The sequence below is a fragment of the Urocitellus parryii genome, chromosome 1 (assembly GCF_045843805.1).
Source record: "Urocitellus parryii isolate mUroPar1 chromosome 1, mUroPar1.hap1, whole genome shotgun sequence".
Classification (NCBI taxonomy): Eukaryota; Metazoa; Chordata; class Mammalia; order Rodentia; family Sciuridae; genus Urocitellus; species Urocitellus parryii.
The window spans coordinates 283,227,164-283,243,593 of NC_135531.1; the positions used below are offsets into that span (position 1 = coordinate 283,227,164).

General features: G+C 64.7%; 1 protein-coding gene across 1 annotated transcript in view; it reads right to left on the reverse strand.

Annotated features, from left to right (window-relative positions):
* Kif1a (kinesin family member 1A) overlaps positions 1–16,430 on the reverse strand; it is a 63,837-nt gene that overhangs the window by 6,364 nt on the left and 41,043 nt on the right. Inside the window, 8 exon segments of the mRNA XM_077795294.1 lie at positions 7,048–7,092; positions 9,185–9,290; positions 11,815–11,899; positions 11,993–12,059; positions 12,746–12,854; positions 13,359–13,414; positions 14,272–14,390; positions 15,270–15,360. Coding sequence (XP_077651420.1) covers positions 7,048–7,092; positions 9,185–9,290; positions 11,815–11,899; positions 11,993–12,059; positions 12,746–12,854; positions 13,359–13,414; positions 14,272–14,390; positions 15,270–15,360 — 678 coding nt within the window.

Sequence of the window (16,430 nt, forward strand, 5' to 3'; positions counted from 1 at the left end):
AGGAGGGAGGAGGGGAGGATGGGAGGAGGGGAGGACAGAAGGAGGGAGGAGGGGAGGAGGGAGGAGGGGAGGACAGGAGGAGGGAGGAGGGGAGGAGGGAGGAGGGGAGGACAGGAGGAGGGAGGAGGGGAGGAGGGAGGACAGGAGGAGGGAGGAGGGGAGGACAGGAGGAGGGAGGAGGGGAGGAGGGAGGACAGGAGGAGGGAGGAGGGGAGGACAGGAGGAGGGAGGAGGGAGGAGGGGAGGACGGGAGGAGGGAGGAGGGAGGAGGGGAGGACAGAAGGAGGGAGGAGGGGAGGGCTAGGGAGGAAGGAAGGACAGGAGGGAGGAGGGGAGGATGGGAGGAGGGGAGGACAGAAGGAGGGAGGAGGGGAGGAGGGAGGAGGGGAGGACAGGAGGAGGGAGGAGGGGAGGAGGGAGGACAGGAGGAGGGAGGAGGGAGGAGGGGAGGACGGGAGGAGGGAGGAGGGGAGGACGGGAGGAGGGAGGAGGGGAGGACAGAAGGAGGGAGGAGGGGAGGGCTAGGGAGGAAGGAAGGACAGGAGGGAGGAGGGGAGGACAGGAGGAGAGAGGAGGGCAGGATGAAAGGAGGAAGGAGGGGAAGGCTAGGGATGAAGGAAGGACAGGAGGAGGGAGGAGGGGAGGACGGGAGGAGGGAGGAGGGGAGGGCTAGGGAGGAAGGACAGGAGGAGGGAGGAGAAGGAGGGAGGTGGGAAGGGAGCCTAGATGGTGAGCCAGAAAGGACAGGGGAGGAGGGGAGGGCTGGGGAGGAGGGAGGGAGGGAAGGATGGGAGGAGGGAGGAGGGGAGGGCTAGGGAGGAAGGAAGAACAGGAGGAGGGAGGACAGGAGGAGGGAAGGAGGGGAGGACAGGAGGAGGGAAGAACAGGAGGAGGGAGGACAGGAGGAGGGAGGAGGGGAGGACGGGAGGAGGGAGGAGGGGAGGACAGGAGGAGGAAGGAGGGGAGGACAGGAGGAGAGGGAGGGGAGGATGGGAGGAGGGAGGAGGGGAGGGCTAGGGAGGAAGGAAGGACAGGAGGAGGGAGGAGGGGAGGAGGGAGGGGCAGAAGCCTGGGCCATCACAGCCTCATTCTGAGTAAGGAGCTGCCCTGGCCCTCCCTGGCCTGAAGGACGGTGCCCGGTTGCCCAGACCTCCAGGACCATCTCCCCACGGGGGACTCGCCCTCCACCAGGGCTCCAGGGAGGATGCTTGGAGTGGGAACCAGGAGGCCGGTGGCAGCAGCGCCTTGTGAGGTGGCACAGGAGTGGACAGGGACTCTGCTCTGTCCCTGCTCTCTAATCTGGAGACGATGAGTAGCACGTCTGCCAGCGGCCCCCAGGCCCTGCCCAGGGCAGCTCAGGGCAGCCCCAGGAGGCCAGACTCTGTGACCCCCACGGGGTCCCACCCTGCTCTGTGACCCTCGGAGTTTGCATCCAGCAACTTCTGCTCGCAGATGGGAGCCCTCCTAGGCCAGGTGCCCATCTGGGGAAGGGCACCTCAGTCCCACGGCCACCCACGCGGCCCCTTCCCACACCAGCACCCTCGCAGGGCCTGTGCAGACACACTGACAGACAGCGGGCAGCAGCACACGCTCTGACACGCCAGGCCCGACGTGCCACACTGCCCCGTCTCCTGGACGGTTGGCCTGGGTGCAGGACACAGGAGTCTCAAGGGTGAGGTCCAGGGCAGGGCCGCCGTTGGCACACAGAGCCAGGGAGAGGTCCAGGGGAAATGGGGACAGTGGGCAACCAGGAGGGGGCACAGAGCAGGCAGACATGGAGGAGAAACGGAGTGGTCAGGGCCAAGGGGACAGCAAGCATGGGAGGAAGAGAAGAGTGGGCTGTACCTAGTGTCATTCCCGAAGGAAAGGCTGAGGGGCACCAGACACACGCACACACAGGAGAGAGCGAGAATCAGACGTCACCCCGCTTGGCCGCCTCACCGCCCCTGCGGCCCCAGCCTGGCCTGGCAGAGGCCCTGCCCCAGCCCTGCAGCAGAGCCCAGGGGGTCCCCAGCTGGACTAGAGGTCAGGGCCCTCTGCGGCCAGGCTGCAGGCCAGAGCTGGCGTCCAGCACAGCCTGACTCAGAATGAGGGCCTGCAAACTGCCCACCTCAAGTGCCACAGAGCCACCCCAGGCCACGTGGCCTCTGAGTTCACCAGCGTGTCTCTACCCTGGGCTTATCTGCTTGACAGGTCAGTGACGTCCCCACTCCACCCAGGTGTCCTCAGATGCAGCAAGCGAGTGTGTGACCAAGGAAAGAAGAGGGGCTGACTCCAGCACACGTACTGCCACTGTCCTCGCTCTGTGCCTGGGTCAGACCCATGGGCCACCAGCCCAGTCTCCTGCTGGGCCCAACCAACTGACCCTGGGTCCACCTGCCTTGAGAGGCACTGAGCTCCCCGGCCAGCTTCTCTGCTGCCAGTCTCTGCATGGCCACTGCCCTAGCCGCCCAGCTCCTTAGGAGCCCTGTGCCCGCCTTGTCCCGGGGCCCTGGCCCTCCACCCTGAGCAGGTCACACCACAGCAATGAGCTTCATCGTGTCAGCTGGAGCCACTTCTGGGGACAGGGTGGACTCTGCCAGGGGCCTGGGTGGAGGATCCCCCCGTCCAGGTTCGGGGCCGCGAGCAGCTCAGACTGCAGCCAGCCAGACACTCGGGAGCTGACTCGGGGTCTCCACAGCTGTGGGCCTTGGAGGGGTCTCTACCTGACCATGTCCACAGCCAGGACTGGGTCTTCCCAGACGACTGCACCATCCCCCAGTACCCAGATGGTCAGCTGGACCAAGGTCCAACACGGACACAGCCATGATGCTGCCCACTGGTGACTTCCAAACTGGTGGTCGGCCCTGGGCCTCGGAAGCCATCTGCTCTGCTCTGGAGGAACGGCACACAGGCCCTCTCAACCAGCCACGGCTCCCGAGTCCCAGGCAGCAAGCCCTGGAACACCAGCAGCGAGGGTGGACTTGGGTGGGGCAGGGGTGACCCAGGGGCAGCCCCTGGGGACACACCAAGAGTGCAGGCAGGCTGTGGGGACCAGGGTCAGCTCTCCATCACAGGGCAGCAAACTAAGACCCAGAGAAGCTGAGAGACGGCCGATCCCCCACACAGCAAACCCCAGGAGCAGGTCTGGGAGGGCCTCAGAGGCCACAGAGCACCCACTGCCCGAGTGGGCTCAGGACCCGCCGGGGACCTCTATACACACAGGAAGGGGCCTGTGTCCGTCCCTGAAGCCCTCACTCTGCCAAGCTCCCATGTGGCCAAACCCCCTGCAGCAGACTGGATCCGAGGGAATGTCCCCCAAGGGTTAGTGTTGAAACTCAGCCCCTCTGGGGGTAGAGCACAGAAAGAATCTGACCACAGTGGTTAGACTGGGCCTTCAGGGGTGATGGGTTACATCAGGCCATGGACAGAGCCCCAGACTGACCCCTGGAGGCTTTATAATGTTCCAGAACACACACATGTATCTCCTATCTCTTGTCACATGAGGGGCCACGTGGGGACTCCACCAGTAAGAAGGCCATCACCAGAAGCACCCCCTTGACTGCAGACCAGAACCATGAACCAAAATAAACCTTTTTCCTCTAAAGTTACCCAGCCTCAGATATTGCATTATAGTAACAGGATGGATTAAAACCCTCATATTCAACTGTAAAAAGGTGTGCACACTGACCTACTGAGGCAGAAACACTGGAGGGGTGTCCTTGTAAACAGAGGACCCGGGCTTGTCCTGTAGGGCTTCCCCATCAGCTCTGTGGTGCCCATCATGCTGGAGATCCTGCGAATCTGCCTGATCTACAGCTGGGACACCTAGGCCTGAGTGCTCTTACCTGTCCCTTCCTCTGGTGAGGCCATCCCAACCCCTTCCCTGTCCTCACTCCTCCACTGGGTCAGGAGCCAATTCCAGGCCCAAGGCTGCTCAGGCTCCACCCCTGGCCACCAGAAGCCCAGGGTTTTCAGCCTGCCTTCAAAAATGTCCCCTGCTCCGCCTCCTTGGACACGCTCCCAGCCCACTGCGGACCAATGTTCCCACTGCAGTGCTCCATACTTGCAGATAACAGGTGCCATGTCTTCTGCCGGGTCCCGCCCGGTTTCCAGTGAACCACGCCCAGCCCACTGAGGGTGGAGAGGGCCCGGTAGACGGGGCAGGTCAGAGACGGCAGAACCGCCAGACAGGAGGGTTGTGGCTGGAGGGAGCTGTGCCCTTTCCCCACAGGCCAGGGCAACAAGCAGGTGCCGGAGAAACAGGGCCTGGCCCTGTCCTGGCTTTCCCCGGCAGGAGGCTGCTGTCCAGCAGTGCAGGCAGAGGGGCAGTGGCTTCCTACCCCTGGGCACACCCGTGGGAGGCAGCATTCACTCTGTCCAGGGTCTGTGCCTGAGGGCTTGGCAGCAGAGGCTGCTGCCTTGGAGAAGGGACCCCCAAATGCAAGGCAGTGGCTGGGCCTGGCGGGGTGCCTCCCTGTGCTCCGTCCCCTTGGCTCCCCAGTGCAGTCTGCCCACCAGGGACCTGGCACTGCCTTCTATCAGGTCATCAGGGCACAGGGGTGCCTGTCCCACACTGCAGTGTCCCAGGACAGGGCCTGCGGGTTCAGCATCTGCTGAGGGTGGAGTGGGTGAGCCCCTGGGCCAGGCTTTGAACCTGGACAGGCAGCTTCCCATGCAGCCCTGCAGCCCATGAGGTGGGGCCTGCAGGACCCAGGGATGGATGACGGAGCCAGCGAATGCCATGGGTCACGGCAAGGAAAGGCAGGAGGGGACCCTGAGGTCCTGCGGGACCTATGTCCGGGCCTTTCCCCAGGAGGTTGGCAGAGCCTCTTGGCAGAAGCCAGTTTCCAGGCCTGGGGGGAGGGGAGGGGAGGCCCGAGCCGCTGCCCACCCCAGGGTGGTCTCAGGAGAACAGCCTGACGAGGACCTCGCTGCCCTTCGGGGACACCCATTCCCATCCCTCCACTCAGGGCAGGCAGGACGTGGAGCCCAGGGCAGGGTGCACAGATGGGACGCCGATCCGACAAATTTCCTTAGAAATATGGATTAGGTCTGGACCTCCCTCGTCCTGGCCCTGTGTGCCTCCCGGAGGCCGAGCACAAGGCCTGCGGCGTCTCACTGCGGCGTCTCACTGCGGCCTTTCCCAGGGGCTGAACAGGTTCACCCGAGGCTGGTTAGGGAGCAGGGTCCCCGGCACCAGGCCCGGGGCTTTCCACGCACATCCGCCAACCCCGGGGCACCCAGAGCCCGCAGCTGTCCTGCTCGCCCGCCTCGGGAAGGAACCTGGAGCTGCAGAACATTCCACGCTCAGTCACATTCCTACAAACGTCAGGGCTCAGTCTGGTGGCTTCGGGGACCTGGCTCCTCCCCACACCCATCACCTGCAGGGCAGCGGCACTACCCACCACAGTGGCTCCCTGCCCCACAGAACTGGGCCCTGGGAGGAGGCTCCCGCCCCCACCCTTGCTGAGCAGGCGCCCCGGGAGGCCTGGGCTGCTGAGGGAGGCTTGCTCCCTCTCCGTCCAGATGCCAGGGCTGGCCTGTTCCACCCTGACCCTTCCTGGAGGCCCTGGTGTGGGCAGCGGGGGTTATCTGCCACCCGCCAAGCACCCCGCAAACGGACAGACCCAAACTTGAACAAAATGCAGACGCCTGACCTCGTGAGATCACACTGAGAGATCTCCCCGGGAGTGGGGAGGAGGCTGAGGCCACGGCCAAGCGCTTGGACAGAAGACGGGTTCCCAGCCCCGGATAATTCTGAGCCAGACCAGCTCCCCTCTAGGACCAGCAGTGGCTGCCTCCTTCAGCAAGCCTGCCCCAGGTGACCCAGGGCGAGGGAGGAGGGCCCCTGCTCAGGCCTGTGCAGGCTGTGCCCCTCCTTGGCCACCTCTGTCGTTGACCCTGGGCAAGGGTCTGCCTCACCCAGCTCCACACACATGTATCGCCTTTAGAAAGATGTGCTCACCTAGGTAGGTGCCTCCCCGTGCTGCCCCAGGGAGCAGGCCACGGCCCCACGGCCCCAGGGGGCCCCTTCCAGGCCAGCTGGCCCTCAGCTAGTTACCTGGTGCCCAGTCAGGCCCATCTGGACTGGCTCACCACCATGACCTGATAAGGACAACCTCCAAAAGTTTTGGCTGTGCCCGCCCAGCCCTAGGGCTCTGTCCAGGGAGCGGCCAGTATTTTCTGGGCTGTACAGCTTAAAGGCTCAAATGTTCATGGCTTCAAAACAGCTGACCTACTAAGGACCACCATGAAGGTCTGAGCACCATCCCAGAGGCCCAGAAGGTGAGACTCTGCAGACCTGCCTGTGGAACACCTGCCTTCTCCTTAGATAAAGCCTGGATGGGACCTTGGAGGCCATCTTAGGCCTTCCTGAGCCCCTGCCCTGGACCAGTGAGGGGCAAGGCCTGGAGTCCAGGAGCAGGAGCTACAGCCTCTGGGGCCTCTGGGGGGACTGGAGCCAGCCCCGCCCAGGGACGCAGGGGTCTCCACGGACTCACTGCCACTTCCAAGAGGGAAGGCCCGGCCACAGGCAGGGCAGAAGGCTGCAGTGCGTCCCTCCTGCAGCCCTCTGAGGTCTGGCCAGGCAAGGGGCTCAGGCAGCCGCAGAGCGTGCTGGGATGTGAGCTGCCTGTGACTGGGTCCCTCTGCCCCAGACCCTGTGTTCTTGGCTCTGCCTGCTATGGCCCTGGTAGGTAGTGGCTGGCCCATGCAGCTGGGGCAGCCCAAGGCAGCCTGGCCTGCATGCAGGAGACCCCTGTGCCCACTCCGGCCAGGCTGGGGTGTCAGCACAGGGTGGGCAAGGCTGTGAGGGTGGAGGGGCCAGCCAGCATCTAGGAGGCAGGAACTACCAAGCAGCCACAATTAAGAAGGGAGGGAGCACTCAGCCAGGGGGTGGGTAGCAGAAATAAAAAATAAAAAAACAGAACCATATTCCAAGGAAATAAAGTAATAAAGAGGGAGAAACAGGAGGAAACGGTGAGCAAGTTTATAAGAATCAAAAAGCTGGAAATTAAATGTTCAGGGTCGTGTGGGCGGTCAGGGAAGGAGGCAGGGGAGAGGAGCCAGGGACATGGATGATACCTAGGAATGTCCGAATCAAGAAACTGCCTGCAAAACACAAACAGTCAGAGGTTAGTGAGGGTCGTGGGGAGCGGGCCAGCAGCGGGGCAGCAGCAAGGGCAGCAGGGAGCCACCTGGGGTGGTGGGCCCACTCTGAGCCAAGGCGGCTGCAAAGCATGGGTCCTGGGAGCGGGGGGCGGGGAGGCTGAGGCCATGGCCAAGCGCTTGGGCAGCCCGAGGCCCTGGGCCTGGCTGGGACTGCCCACGATCGTGGGGTCCATCCTCAGCCATCCAGACACACAAGCCCTGACCATGCAGGCCTTGAGGAGGGAGTCACAGGCTGTGCCTGCCCGGGGCCACCAGCCGGAAGAGTCCTCCTCGGGTTGGGGTGCCAGGGGAGCACCAGCAGGCGGGAGCCAAGCAAGGGGAAGCGTCTGGCCAGTCTACACTCCCCCTGGACAGGCCTTCCTGCCTCCTGGGACCCAGGGCTGGGCCCACCCTAGCTCCTCAGCCCCCGGGAACATGGCTGAAGCTCTTCAGTGACATGTTCCTGGACCCCAGGAGCGGGGAGAGCTGTGTGGCCAAAGCCCCACCTGCCTGAGGTCCAGCAGCCATGTCCGACATCACCCTCAGCTTAGCCAGGGCCACGGCCACCCAAGGGACCCCTCAGCAGCCAGGCTGGCCAGAGGAGGACAGAAGACCCTGGAAATCTAGCCCTCAGCAAGGAGACAGTGTGGGGGAGGAAGACACCCCACCCACATCTCCCCCATCACCTCTCATCCTGTGTCAGGGAGGGTCAGAGGCTGGGGGAATGAGTCCTCTTCCAGGACCCAAGCAGACAGGCCCTCTGGACCCCACCCTTCCCTCTGGTCCTGGTCCACTGAGACAGGAGCGGTGGCCCACACCCCAAGGGCAGCACCCACACGGGGAGAGATGGCCTTTTCCATGCCACCCTCGTGGTGACAGGAAACCTGAGGTCAGAGGGAGAGCCAGGCCCTGACCACCCTACTGTCCGCCTCCCCTCCCCTCCCAGATATGACTCCCAGCCTGCCCACCCCGTGCCATCTGCAGGAGGGACCGTCCAGCCCTCTCCACCCCCTGGACAGGAGGGAGGTGAGTTCTGTAAGAATGAGGGTCCAAGCCACATCTGCACGTCCAGGTCTCTGCCTCCACCCAGTCACCCTGTCCACTGTCCCCACTGCTCTCTGATGCTGCTCTGCCCAGCCCTGGCTTCACCTGAGGCCGCCCAGGTTTCTCCTGGTGCCGAGGGGTGACCCGTCTCTGGCCTAGCCCTGGGGTATCTCTGAAAAGGCAGCACTGTTTGGACCCGAGCGTGGGAGAGCAGGGGGTTCTCCCGCAGGGCCCTGTCCTACGGCCTGCCTTCCCTGGCAGAGTCGCGGCCCCTCCCCCTCCCCAAGCACACCCACCCCTCTAAGAGGCTCTTCCTACAAACAGCCCCAGCCTGGGCTCCAAGGGCGACCTCAGGCCAGGTGCAGTGCGCAGGGCACAGCCTGGCTGGGGCTCGGAGCCCCTACCAAGCCTCCCCAGACCTCTGGAAAGCGGCTCTCAGACAGCACACTGGCTGGCACTGCTCACCAGGAGGGTGACTCCACATCCCTGACCCCAGTCGGCCTCAAATGCCGTCTTTCTCACGTCCCACCCACCCTGCCAAACCTCGCAGGCCAGCCAGGTGTCCCTGAGACCTGGATGGCCCTCCACTGCCCTCACACCAGGGCTGCACCCACCCAGGGTGCACGACAAGAGCAGGTGACAAGCAGAACCCACCAGCTCCAGGACCCTATCCCCAGGGCCCAACAGGCTCTAGACGGCCCACCATGGGATGAATCCTGGGAGCAGGACCTGCTTGTCCACCCACTGTCCCAGCCACTGCCCCACCTGCCACGGAACTCCTGGGGACAAGACCCGGCTCCTACTCCAAGCCTATGCTGGCCCCTCTGCCAGGTGTCACGGTGGCATGATCCAGGGTGGAGGTCGCATAATAGGCCACCAGCCTCCACTCGGGCACCTGTCCCATCGATGGCAGAAAGTAGGGTGGGAAGGCTCTGGGGCCAGACGCATGGTGGCTGGGTCAGCAGAGGCCATGGGGCTGGGTGCTGGCCGCCACTCCTCAGGGACTCACCGGTCATCCTGGGCTGGGTGGACATATCCAGACGAGAGGATGTTGAGGGACAGGATGTTGGGGTCGATCAGGGACTCGTCAGTCTCTGGAGTGTTTCGGATGCGACCTGCGGGCCAGGTCATTGAGAGGTGTTACTTCCCAGGAGGCTGGCAGGGGTGTAGGGTGGAGGTGCAGGACACGGGTGCAGGACAGGAGCCCAGTTAATGAACAGCCGTCCACAGGCTGTGGAAAGGGCAGCAGGCAGGTGGCAGGCGAGGCCCTGGCCAGCTGCTTCTCCAGGTGTCCCTTGCAGGCCATGTTCTGTTCCTGTTTCTGAAGGTTCTGCCGGCCCAGCTGGAAGGCACAGCCTTGTACCTGCTGGAAGGAGCTGACCAAGAGATGGTCCTGCTTCCTTTAACAGCTGTCTGCCCGGCTAGTGACGTCTGCTCTGGAAGGGGTGAACCAGCGAGAGGGAGCGGGCCTCTTCCCTCCGCCACCCCGGACATGGCCAGGATGTCTGCACGCTGGGCCACCCTGCCTGGCTGCTCTGACCTAAGCTTTGCAGCATCTGGGTTCTGGGAAGAGGGGGTGTGGGCCCTCCTCATGCCAGGGCCCTCCAGGACTTGGGGTACCGATGACAGGGAGGGGCTCAGTGCAGGTCCCAGACAGGACCTCAGCACTGGGGACAGCAGAGCTCTCGTCTGCAGGGAGTCTGGTGAGCACCTCTGGTCAGGACAGGGACACTGGTGGGGCCTGGCCTGGGGTCCTGCTCCTAGTCAACAGCCCTCCAATACTCCCCAGCCCTCAGGAGCCACCCACCCAGGGCTCAGCACTGCCCAGGATGTCTCCTGTCCCTCACCCCTTTGGGGAGCCCCTCCCAGCCTATGGGGAAGGACCTAGGGTGGGGGAAGGCTGTGAAGGGGGCCAAGGGCCTGGACAGCAGTCAACTGCTCCAGAAAGCAAGTGGGCTGTGAGCCCCATGTCCAGTCAAGTGTGGGAGACCAACCTCGCCCGTGACTGAGTCGCACTCCCTGGCTGGGTGCTGAGGCGCTCAGTCACAGAAATGTGGCAGAGCTTTCCCGACCCTTCTTGGGTGCAAGGGTCGGTGTCTCGCGCCTGGGTGTGAAGCTACGCTCACCGTTCCTTTGTAATATCACCCCTGGCCCTGTTTAGGATACAATCTTCCGTGGAAGTGCCTTGTGTGCGTTCCCTTCTCTAACTGTGCCCTTGGGTGTGGCCTACCCAGGTGTCAGTCAACCTGCTGACAGTGGACATCATGAAGACAGCCCCCTGAAACCTGACCCCTGGCCTCATTTGAATAGCTTCTTCTCAATAAAAGGGGTCAGCACGTGCTCTTGCCCTCTCTCTCTTCCTGGAGACCTTAAGGTCAGAGGAGCCGTCACAGTGACCCCCCCAAAAAAGGCATTTGTGTCTCTGGTGGAGTTATTCTGTGCAGCCCAGCCAGCCCCGTTTACCTGGAGTGACCCTAGCCTTTTAGACTCGAGAACTGAAACCTGGCAGTCAAGGCTGCTGGTTCAGGAAGCCCAGAGGCAGCACCCAGTGCTCATCCTAGACTGGGGGATGTCCCCTGTCCCCTTTCCTTCCTTCCCTTCCACATAAGGGACATCAGTGTCCACATTGTAAGAAAGGGAGGAAGATGGATCATGGGGTCGGCTCAGGGTGAGCTGGAGGGACCTGGGCAACCACAGACCCCAAGGCCCATGAGGATACAGCTGTGTCAGACCCCCGCCCCCCGGGTGCAGACAGTGGGCACAGGTGTCGGCATCTGCCCCCGGGGTGGCGAGGTTCAAGGCCAGCTGTGTTGGATCTTTGCCTTGGAACTGATTCCCTCTTGGGATCTGGCCACATGGGAGGGTTTGTGCACTGACTTCATGCTTTCTCTGTGTGAAACAGACACAGAGCTTGCAAAACCAGCCTCTCCTGGTGCCCCAGGAGCCTCCCTGTCCTGACTCTAGGACGAAGAGCCGTGGGTGCACCCAGGGATAGGGCCCCTGAGCCCCCTCCCTGCCTGGCCATCGAAAGGCCAGGACCACAGCAGTGCTCCCAGAGGGGCCCCTACACCCCAAGGCAGAGGTGGGGCCCACTTTGGCCCCACGCTGAGATGGACACCTGTCTGTGCCCCAGTGAAAAGGGAGCGGCGGATCCCACACAGCTGAGAAAGGAAACCTCTGACAGAGACAAGTGCGTTCCAGCCCTCCTGGGCCAGACTGCCCCCCGGGTGCAGGGGGTGCAGAGGCCCCACAGTGGTGGGCCCTGATGTCCATGGCCAGCATGCTCGGGGTCACCTGCCAGAGGACAGCTGCCTGCCTGGAGGACTCTGTGGAGGGCCGTGCAGCAGGGGCTCTCCCCCAGCCAAGGACGGGCCCTGCCACCCACCGTCAGGTGAGGCTTCCCACTGGCCTGGACCTGGGCCTTCTGGCCTCCAGAGCAGGGGATTTCTGTGGCACTTTGTGCCAACAGCCCCAGAATACTGACTCGGATTAAGCAGGAATTTGGGAATCACCCCCCAGGTCCCAGGCTCTCCTTTTTGGCTTAGGGACTGAGGCACAGAGAGGTTTCGGGACTGAGCCAGGCCACACAGCACACTGGCAGGCCAGCCCAGCCCTGAGGCAGCCCCACGTCCTGCTCACCCACGACCAGCTCGCGCACTTCCTTCCAGCGGATGTGGCTGCCCGTCTCATGCAGCAGCGTCACAGTTATCCGCCTCTGGATGCCCTGTGGGGCACAGGAGTGGGGACAGTCAGACCCCCAGGGTCATGGGGGGCAGGGAGGACGGGGCACACTCTGGGGGCAGGCAGGGCTTCACACCTGGTGGAGGAGGAAGGTCCCCATGCAGGGCATGCCGCCACGGTGGTCCACCACAGCAGGGATGTAGCTGGAAGAGAAGAGGGTGAGATGCTGGCTCCTCTCAGCCCTGACCCTGGTCCCAGAGAGAGCAGGCACGGGCACAGGAAGACATCAGCTGCCTCCAAGACAGAAACACCCCGCCGGAGGACAGGGTCAGCTGGGCACCAGAGCCAGGCCACACCTCCTGGACCATCACCCCCAAGCCCTGCCCACAGCAGGGAGGTGTCCAGTCCCTGAACTGCCCGGGTAAAGTTGCAGCAGGGGTCCCGTCGCCTGCAGCACAGAGCCCAAGCCAGCTCGGCCTCCCCACCCTTGGCCCCTTCTGGGCCACCAGCCACACCAGGCAGCCACGGCCCCTGCACTGTGGCCTGAACCCGGCTCCCCTGTGCCTCTTCAGGTCTTCCTTTCAGTGTCCCCCAATCATGTGTGACAACCCTCCAGGCCTGCCACCTCCAGCCCCAGCCCCGACTCCAGCCCTGGGCCCTGGACCTGGCGCTCAGCCCAGCCGCCAGATTGTCCGTCAGCCCCACCACTCAGCGGGGGTGTCTGCTCCTTCCCCAGCACCTAGGAGGCCCCCCAGACCGGACACCTGCTGAACCCTGCTGAGAGGACCCCTGGACGGTGGGAACCAAGAGGCTCCAGGCCTGGCCCCTCCCTCTGCCCCCCGTGAGGCCCTGTCCCTGACCCCAGCGTGGGCCCCGGGGCCGTACTCACTCCCCGTTGGCCTCCAGCTCGCAGATCTCAAAGTAGACCAGCAGGTCGTACTTGCAGTGGCAGGGGCCCGGGCAGGGCCGTGTCATCGTGCTGAGCTTGGTGGCAGGCACTGGGGACAGGAGGACACACACTGAAGGATACCTGACCTGCTACAGGGCGAGGGCACACTGGGGTGTCCACCAAGGTGGCTCCTGGAGAGAAAAGCCCGGCAGCCAACCTGGCACAGCACACATCTGTGTGCTGCCTGGACCGTCCACTGGACCTGTTGCCCAACAGGCCCTGTCCTCAGTCCCCACGAGCCCCTCCCTTGTGTCCAGCTCCTGATAGCTTCCGTCCCCCAGTGGACCCCTCACAGAGGCCCTTCCTCTGTCAATTCCCATCTGAGCCCTGGCTGGTTCACCTAACAGCTGTGGATCCAGATGTTGTCCTGAGACCACGGGGAGACAGTGGCCAAGGAGCAAGAGCTGGAACCAACCGCAAGGCCCGCTGGCACATGGTGCAGGGTCAGCAGTCCACAGCACCCCGCCCGCAAGACCCCGCCTCCCAGCAGAGGGCCCTGTTGGCACCCACAGCTGGGGCACCTGCCCCGGTGAACCAGGCGAGTCCCACCTACCTGGCTTGGACAGTGGCATGACCCGGGGGAAGTGTCTGCGGGAGGGCCTCAGGGGGCTGTGGAGAGAGAGGGCCTTAGGGAGGGGACGTGGCAGGCTGGAGCTTGCAGGACGCTGGCTGGAGCCAGCAGCCTGGCCGTGGCCGGCTGCTAACCTCAGTCTGTCCCTGCCTCCCTGTCTCCCACCAGGGGAGAAGAGGCCTGATCTCATGCCCTGGACCTGTGTGGACGGGAGACAGGGCCCCCCACCCAGGGCTCCAGGCTCTGCCCAGAGGCCCCACAAGGCCACAGAGAACCAGGAGGGTGGAACTCTGGGGTCCCCAGGCCCGAGGCTCCAGGACAAATGATCCCAGAAGGCTACAGAGCAGACGGGGCTCCAGGCAATGCCCGCCACCGCCCCCCTCTTCCCTTGGCCCAGCTCTGGTCCTGCTCCACTGTGGAGGGGGAGATGGAGCTGGTGACGATCTGGGCACCGAGGCTGATGACTGTGGTCCCACACTGAGTACCTGGGAGGCTCAGCCTGGCCCCGAGGGCTCCATCCCACCCTCTGGGGCCCAGGGTGAGGGGGACCCCCACTCCAGGGCCCAGGTGAGATGGACCTGGCTGTCTCTTTCTGAGCCCCTGGGAGGCTACATGGGGTGAGGGGGTGGACAGACATCCCCAGAGAGAACAGCTGGACAGCCAGCACCCCGACACTACCCGTGCTCAGCGGGAGGCCCCTGCTCAGTTCTAAGAGAGAAGCCAGACCGAGCGCAGAGCTCTGGCTGAGTCCTGAGTCCTGGAGGCCCCAGGTGAGTGGCCTCCGGCAGGCGGAGGGGCCTCAGAGGCAGGCGGGCTCTGCAGCCTGAGACTGCTGGACAAGGAGGTGCAGGCCGTGACTGGGGAGGCGGCCTGCCCTGTGACCCTGGCAGCTGACCTGAGCACATCCTTGCAGAGCGGCGGGAATGGGTGCTGCTGGTAGTGGCCAAAGACCTCGAACACGATGGGCTGGCTCCGGATGTACTCAATGAAGGACTTGGTCACCTCCACTGCGATCTGGACATCAGAGAGCGTTCAGTCTCCAGGCAGACCCAGCCTCTAAGGGACACTACCAGCCCACCTTCGCCCTCTGGGGGACAACACTCCCCGGCAGACCCTGCCACGAGGCCTCTCCTCCCAAGAGACATCCAGGCCAGAAACCAGGGGCAGCCCACTTCCCCAGGGCATCCGGGGCCAACCGCTGGGCTGCCTTTCAGAACACGGAGCCCGAGAAGGAGACCAGGGCTCTCCTGCTAGCCTTGCCCTTGCCCACTCACTAAATTATGGGGTGAACTTGCACCCCCAAATCCTTCCCTTAAGTCCTGACCCCAGGGCCGTGGAAGACAGCTGTTTAGATACATGACCGAGAAAGTGAGGTCACAGAGTGTGCCTCATCCAGTGTCCAGTGTGGCTGGGGCCTGAACCCCAACGCAGGGAGGAGCCCCAGGAAGGAGCCGCCCTGCAGCCACCTGATGGGAGGAAGCAGCCCCCGAACCAGGCTCGCTGCTCAGAGCCGCGTCACAGCGGCCAGCGGTGAACACTCCTCCGCCTGTCCTTAGATCCTGCTCTCACTGTCACCAGGCCAGCACTCTCCTCCCCACCTCTCAGCCTTGCTGGACTCCCGGGCCTCTCAGGACGGTGCTCAGGCATCCTCTGGCCCTCCTCAGGCCCAGCCTCCACCCTGACCCTGCACCCAGGGTGCCCTCGGACAATCCCAGCCAGGACCTCACTTGACCCTCTGTGCCATGTCTGCCCTTTGGGGACACACAGCCTGCTGCCCTGAGTAGGCCCACCCCCACATGGCCTGGCGGCCCGTGCTCCTGCCAGGCAGCGTCCTGCTCAAGCCGCTCAGAGCAGACCGGGGCAAGCAGGTGAGGGCGGAGGGCTCAGACGTACGTTCTGGACGTGGTAGAAACCGAGGGGGGGGCCCCTGCCCGTGTTCTTCAGGGGCTCCGTGGAGAAGGCCTCATCATGGCGGTGGATGAAGCTGCAGGTGGGAGGATGTACTTGGTGGGGGGACGTGGGGCAGGGACCACAGGCCTCTCTGCGGGTCACATGTCCTGGCCTTCACAGCCCCCCAAACCTGTGTCTGACTTTATGCCCCAGACTGACAGCCTCCTCAGAGTACCTCTCCTGACAGTTCAGGGACAGAGGGCGGGGCAGCCTGGGGACAGAGGGCAGGGCAGCCTGGGGGCAGAGGGCGGGGCAGCCTGGGGGCAGAGGGCGGGGCAGCCTGGGGACAGAGGGCGGGGCAGCCTGGGGGCAGAGGGCGGGACAGTCTGGGGGCAGAGGGCGGGGCAGCCTGGGGACAGAGGGCGGGACAGCCTGGGGGCAGAGGGCGGGGCAGCCTGGGGACAGAGGGCGGGGCAGCCTGGGGGCAGAGGGCAGAACAGTCTGGGGGCAGAGGGCGGGGCAGTCTGGGGACAGAGGGCGGGGCAGCCTGGGGACAGAGGGCGGGACAGCCTGGGGGCAGAGGGCGGGGCAGCCTGGGGACAGAGGGCGGGGCAGCCTGGGGACAGAGGGCGGGGCAGCCTGGGGCAGGGGAGCCTGGGGGCAGAGGGCGGGGCAGCCTGGGGGCAGAGGGCGGGGCAGCCTGGGGGCAGAGGGCGGGGCAGCCTGGGGACAGAGGGCGGGGCAGCCTGGGGACAGAGGGCGGGGCAGTCTGGGGGGCAGAGGGCGGGGCAGTCTGGGGGGCAGAGGGCGGGGCAGTCTGGGGGCAGAGGGCGGGGCAGCCTGGGGGCAGAGGCGGGGCAGCCTGGGGGGCAGAGGGCGGGGCAGCCTGGGGAGCAGAGGGCGGGGCAGCCTGGGGACAGAGGGCGGGGCAGTCTGGGGACAGAGGGCGGGGCAGTCTGGGGGGCAGAGGGCGGGGCAGCCTGGGGGCAGAGGGCGGGGCAGTCTGGGGGGCAGAGGGCGGGGCAGTCTGGGGACAGAGGGCGGGGCAGCCTGGGGGCAGAGGGCGGGACAGTCTGGGGGGCAGAGGGCGGGACAGTCTGGGGGGCAGAGGGCGGGGCAGCCTGGGGACAGAGGGCGGGGCAGCCTGGGGACAGAGGGCGGGGC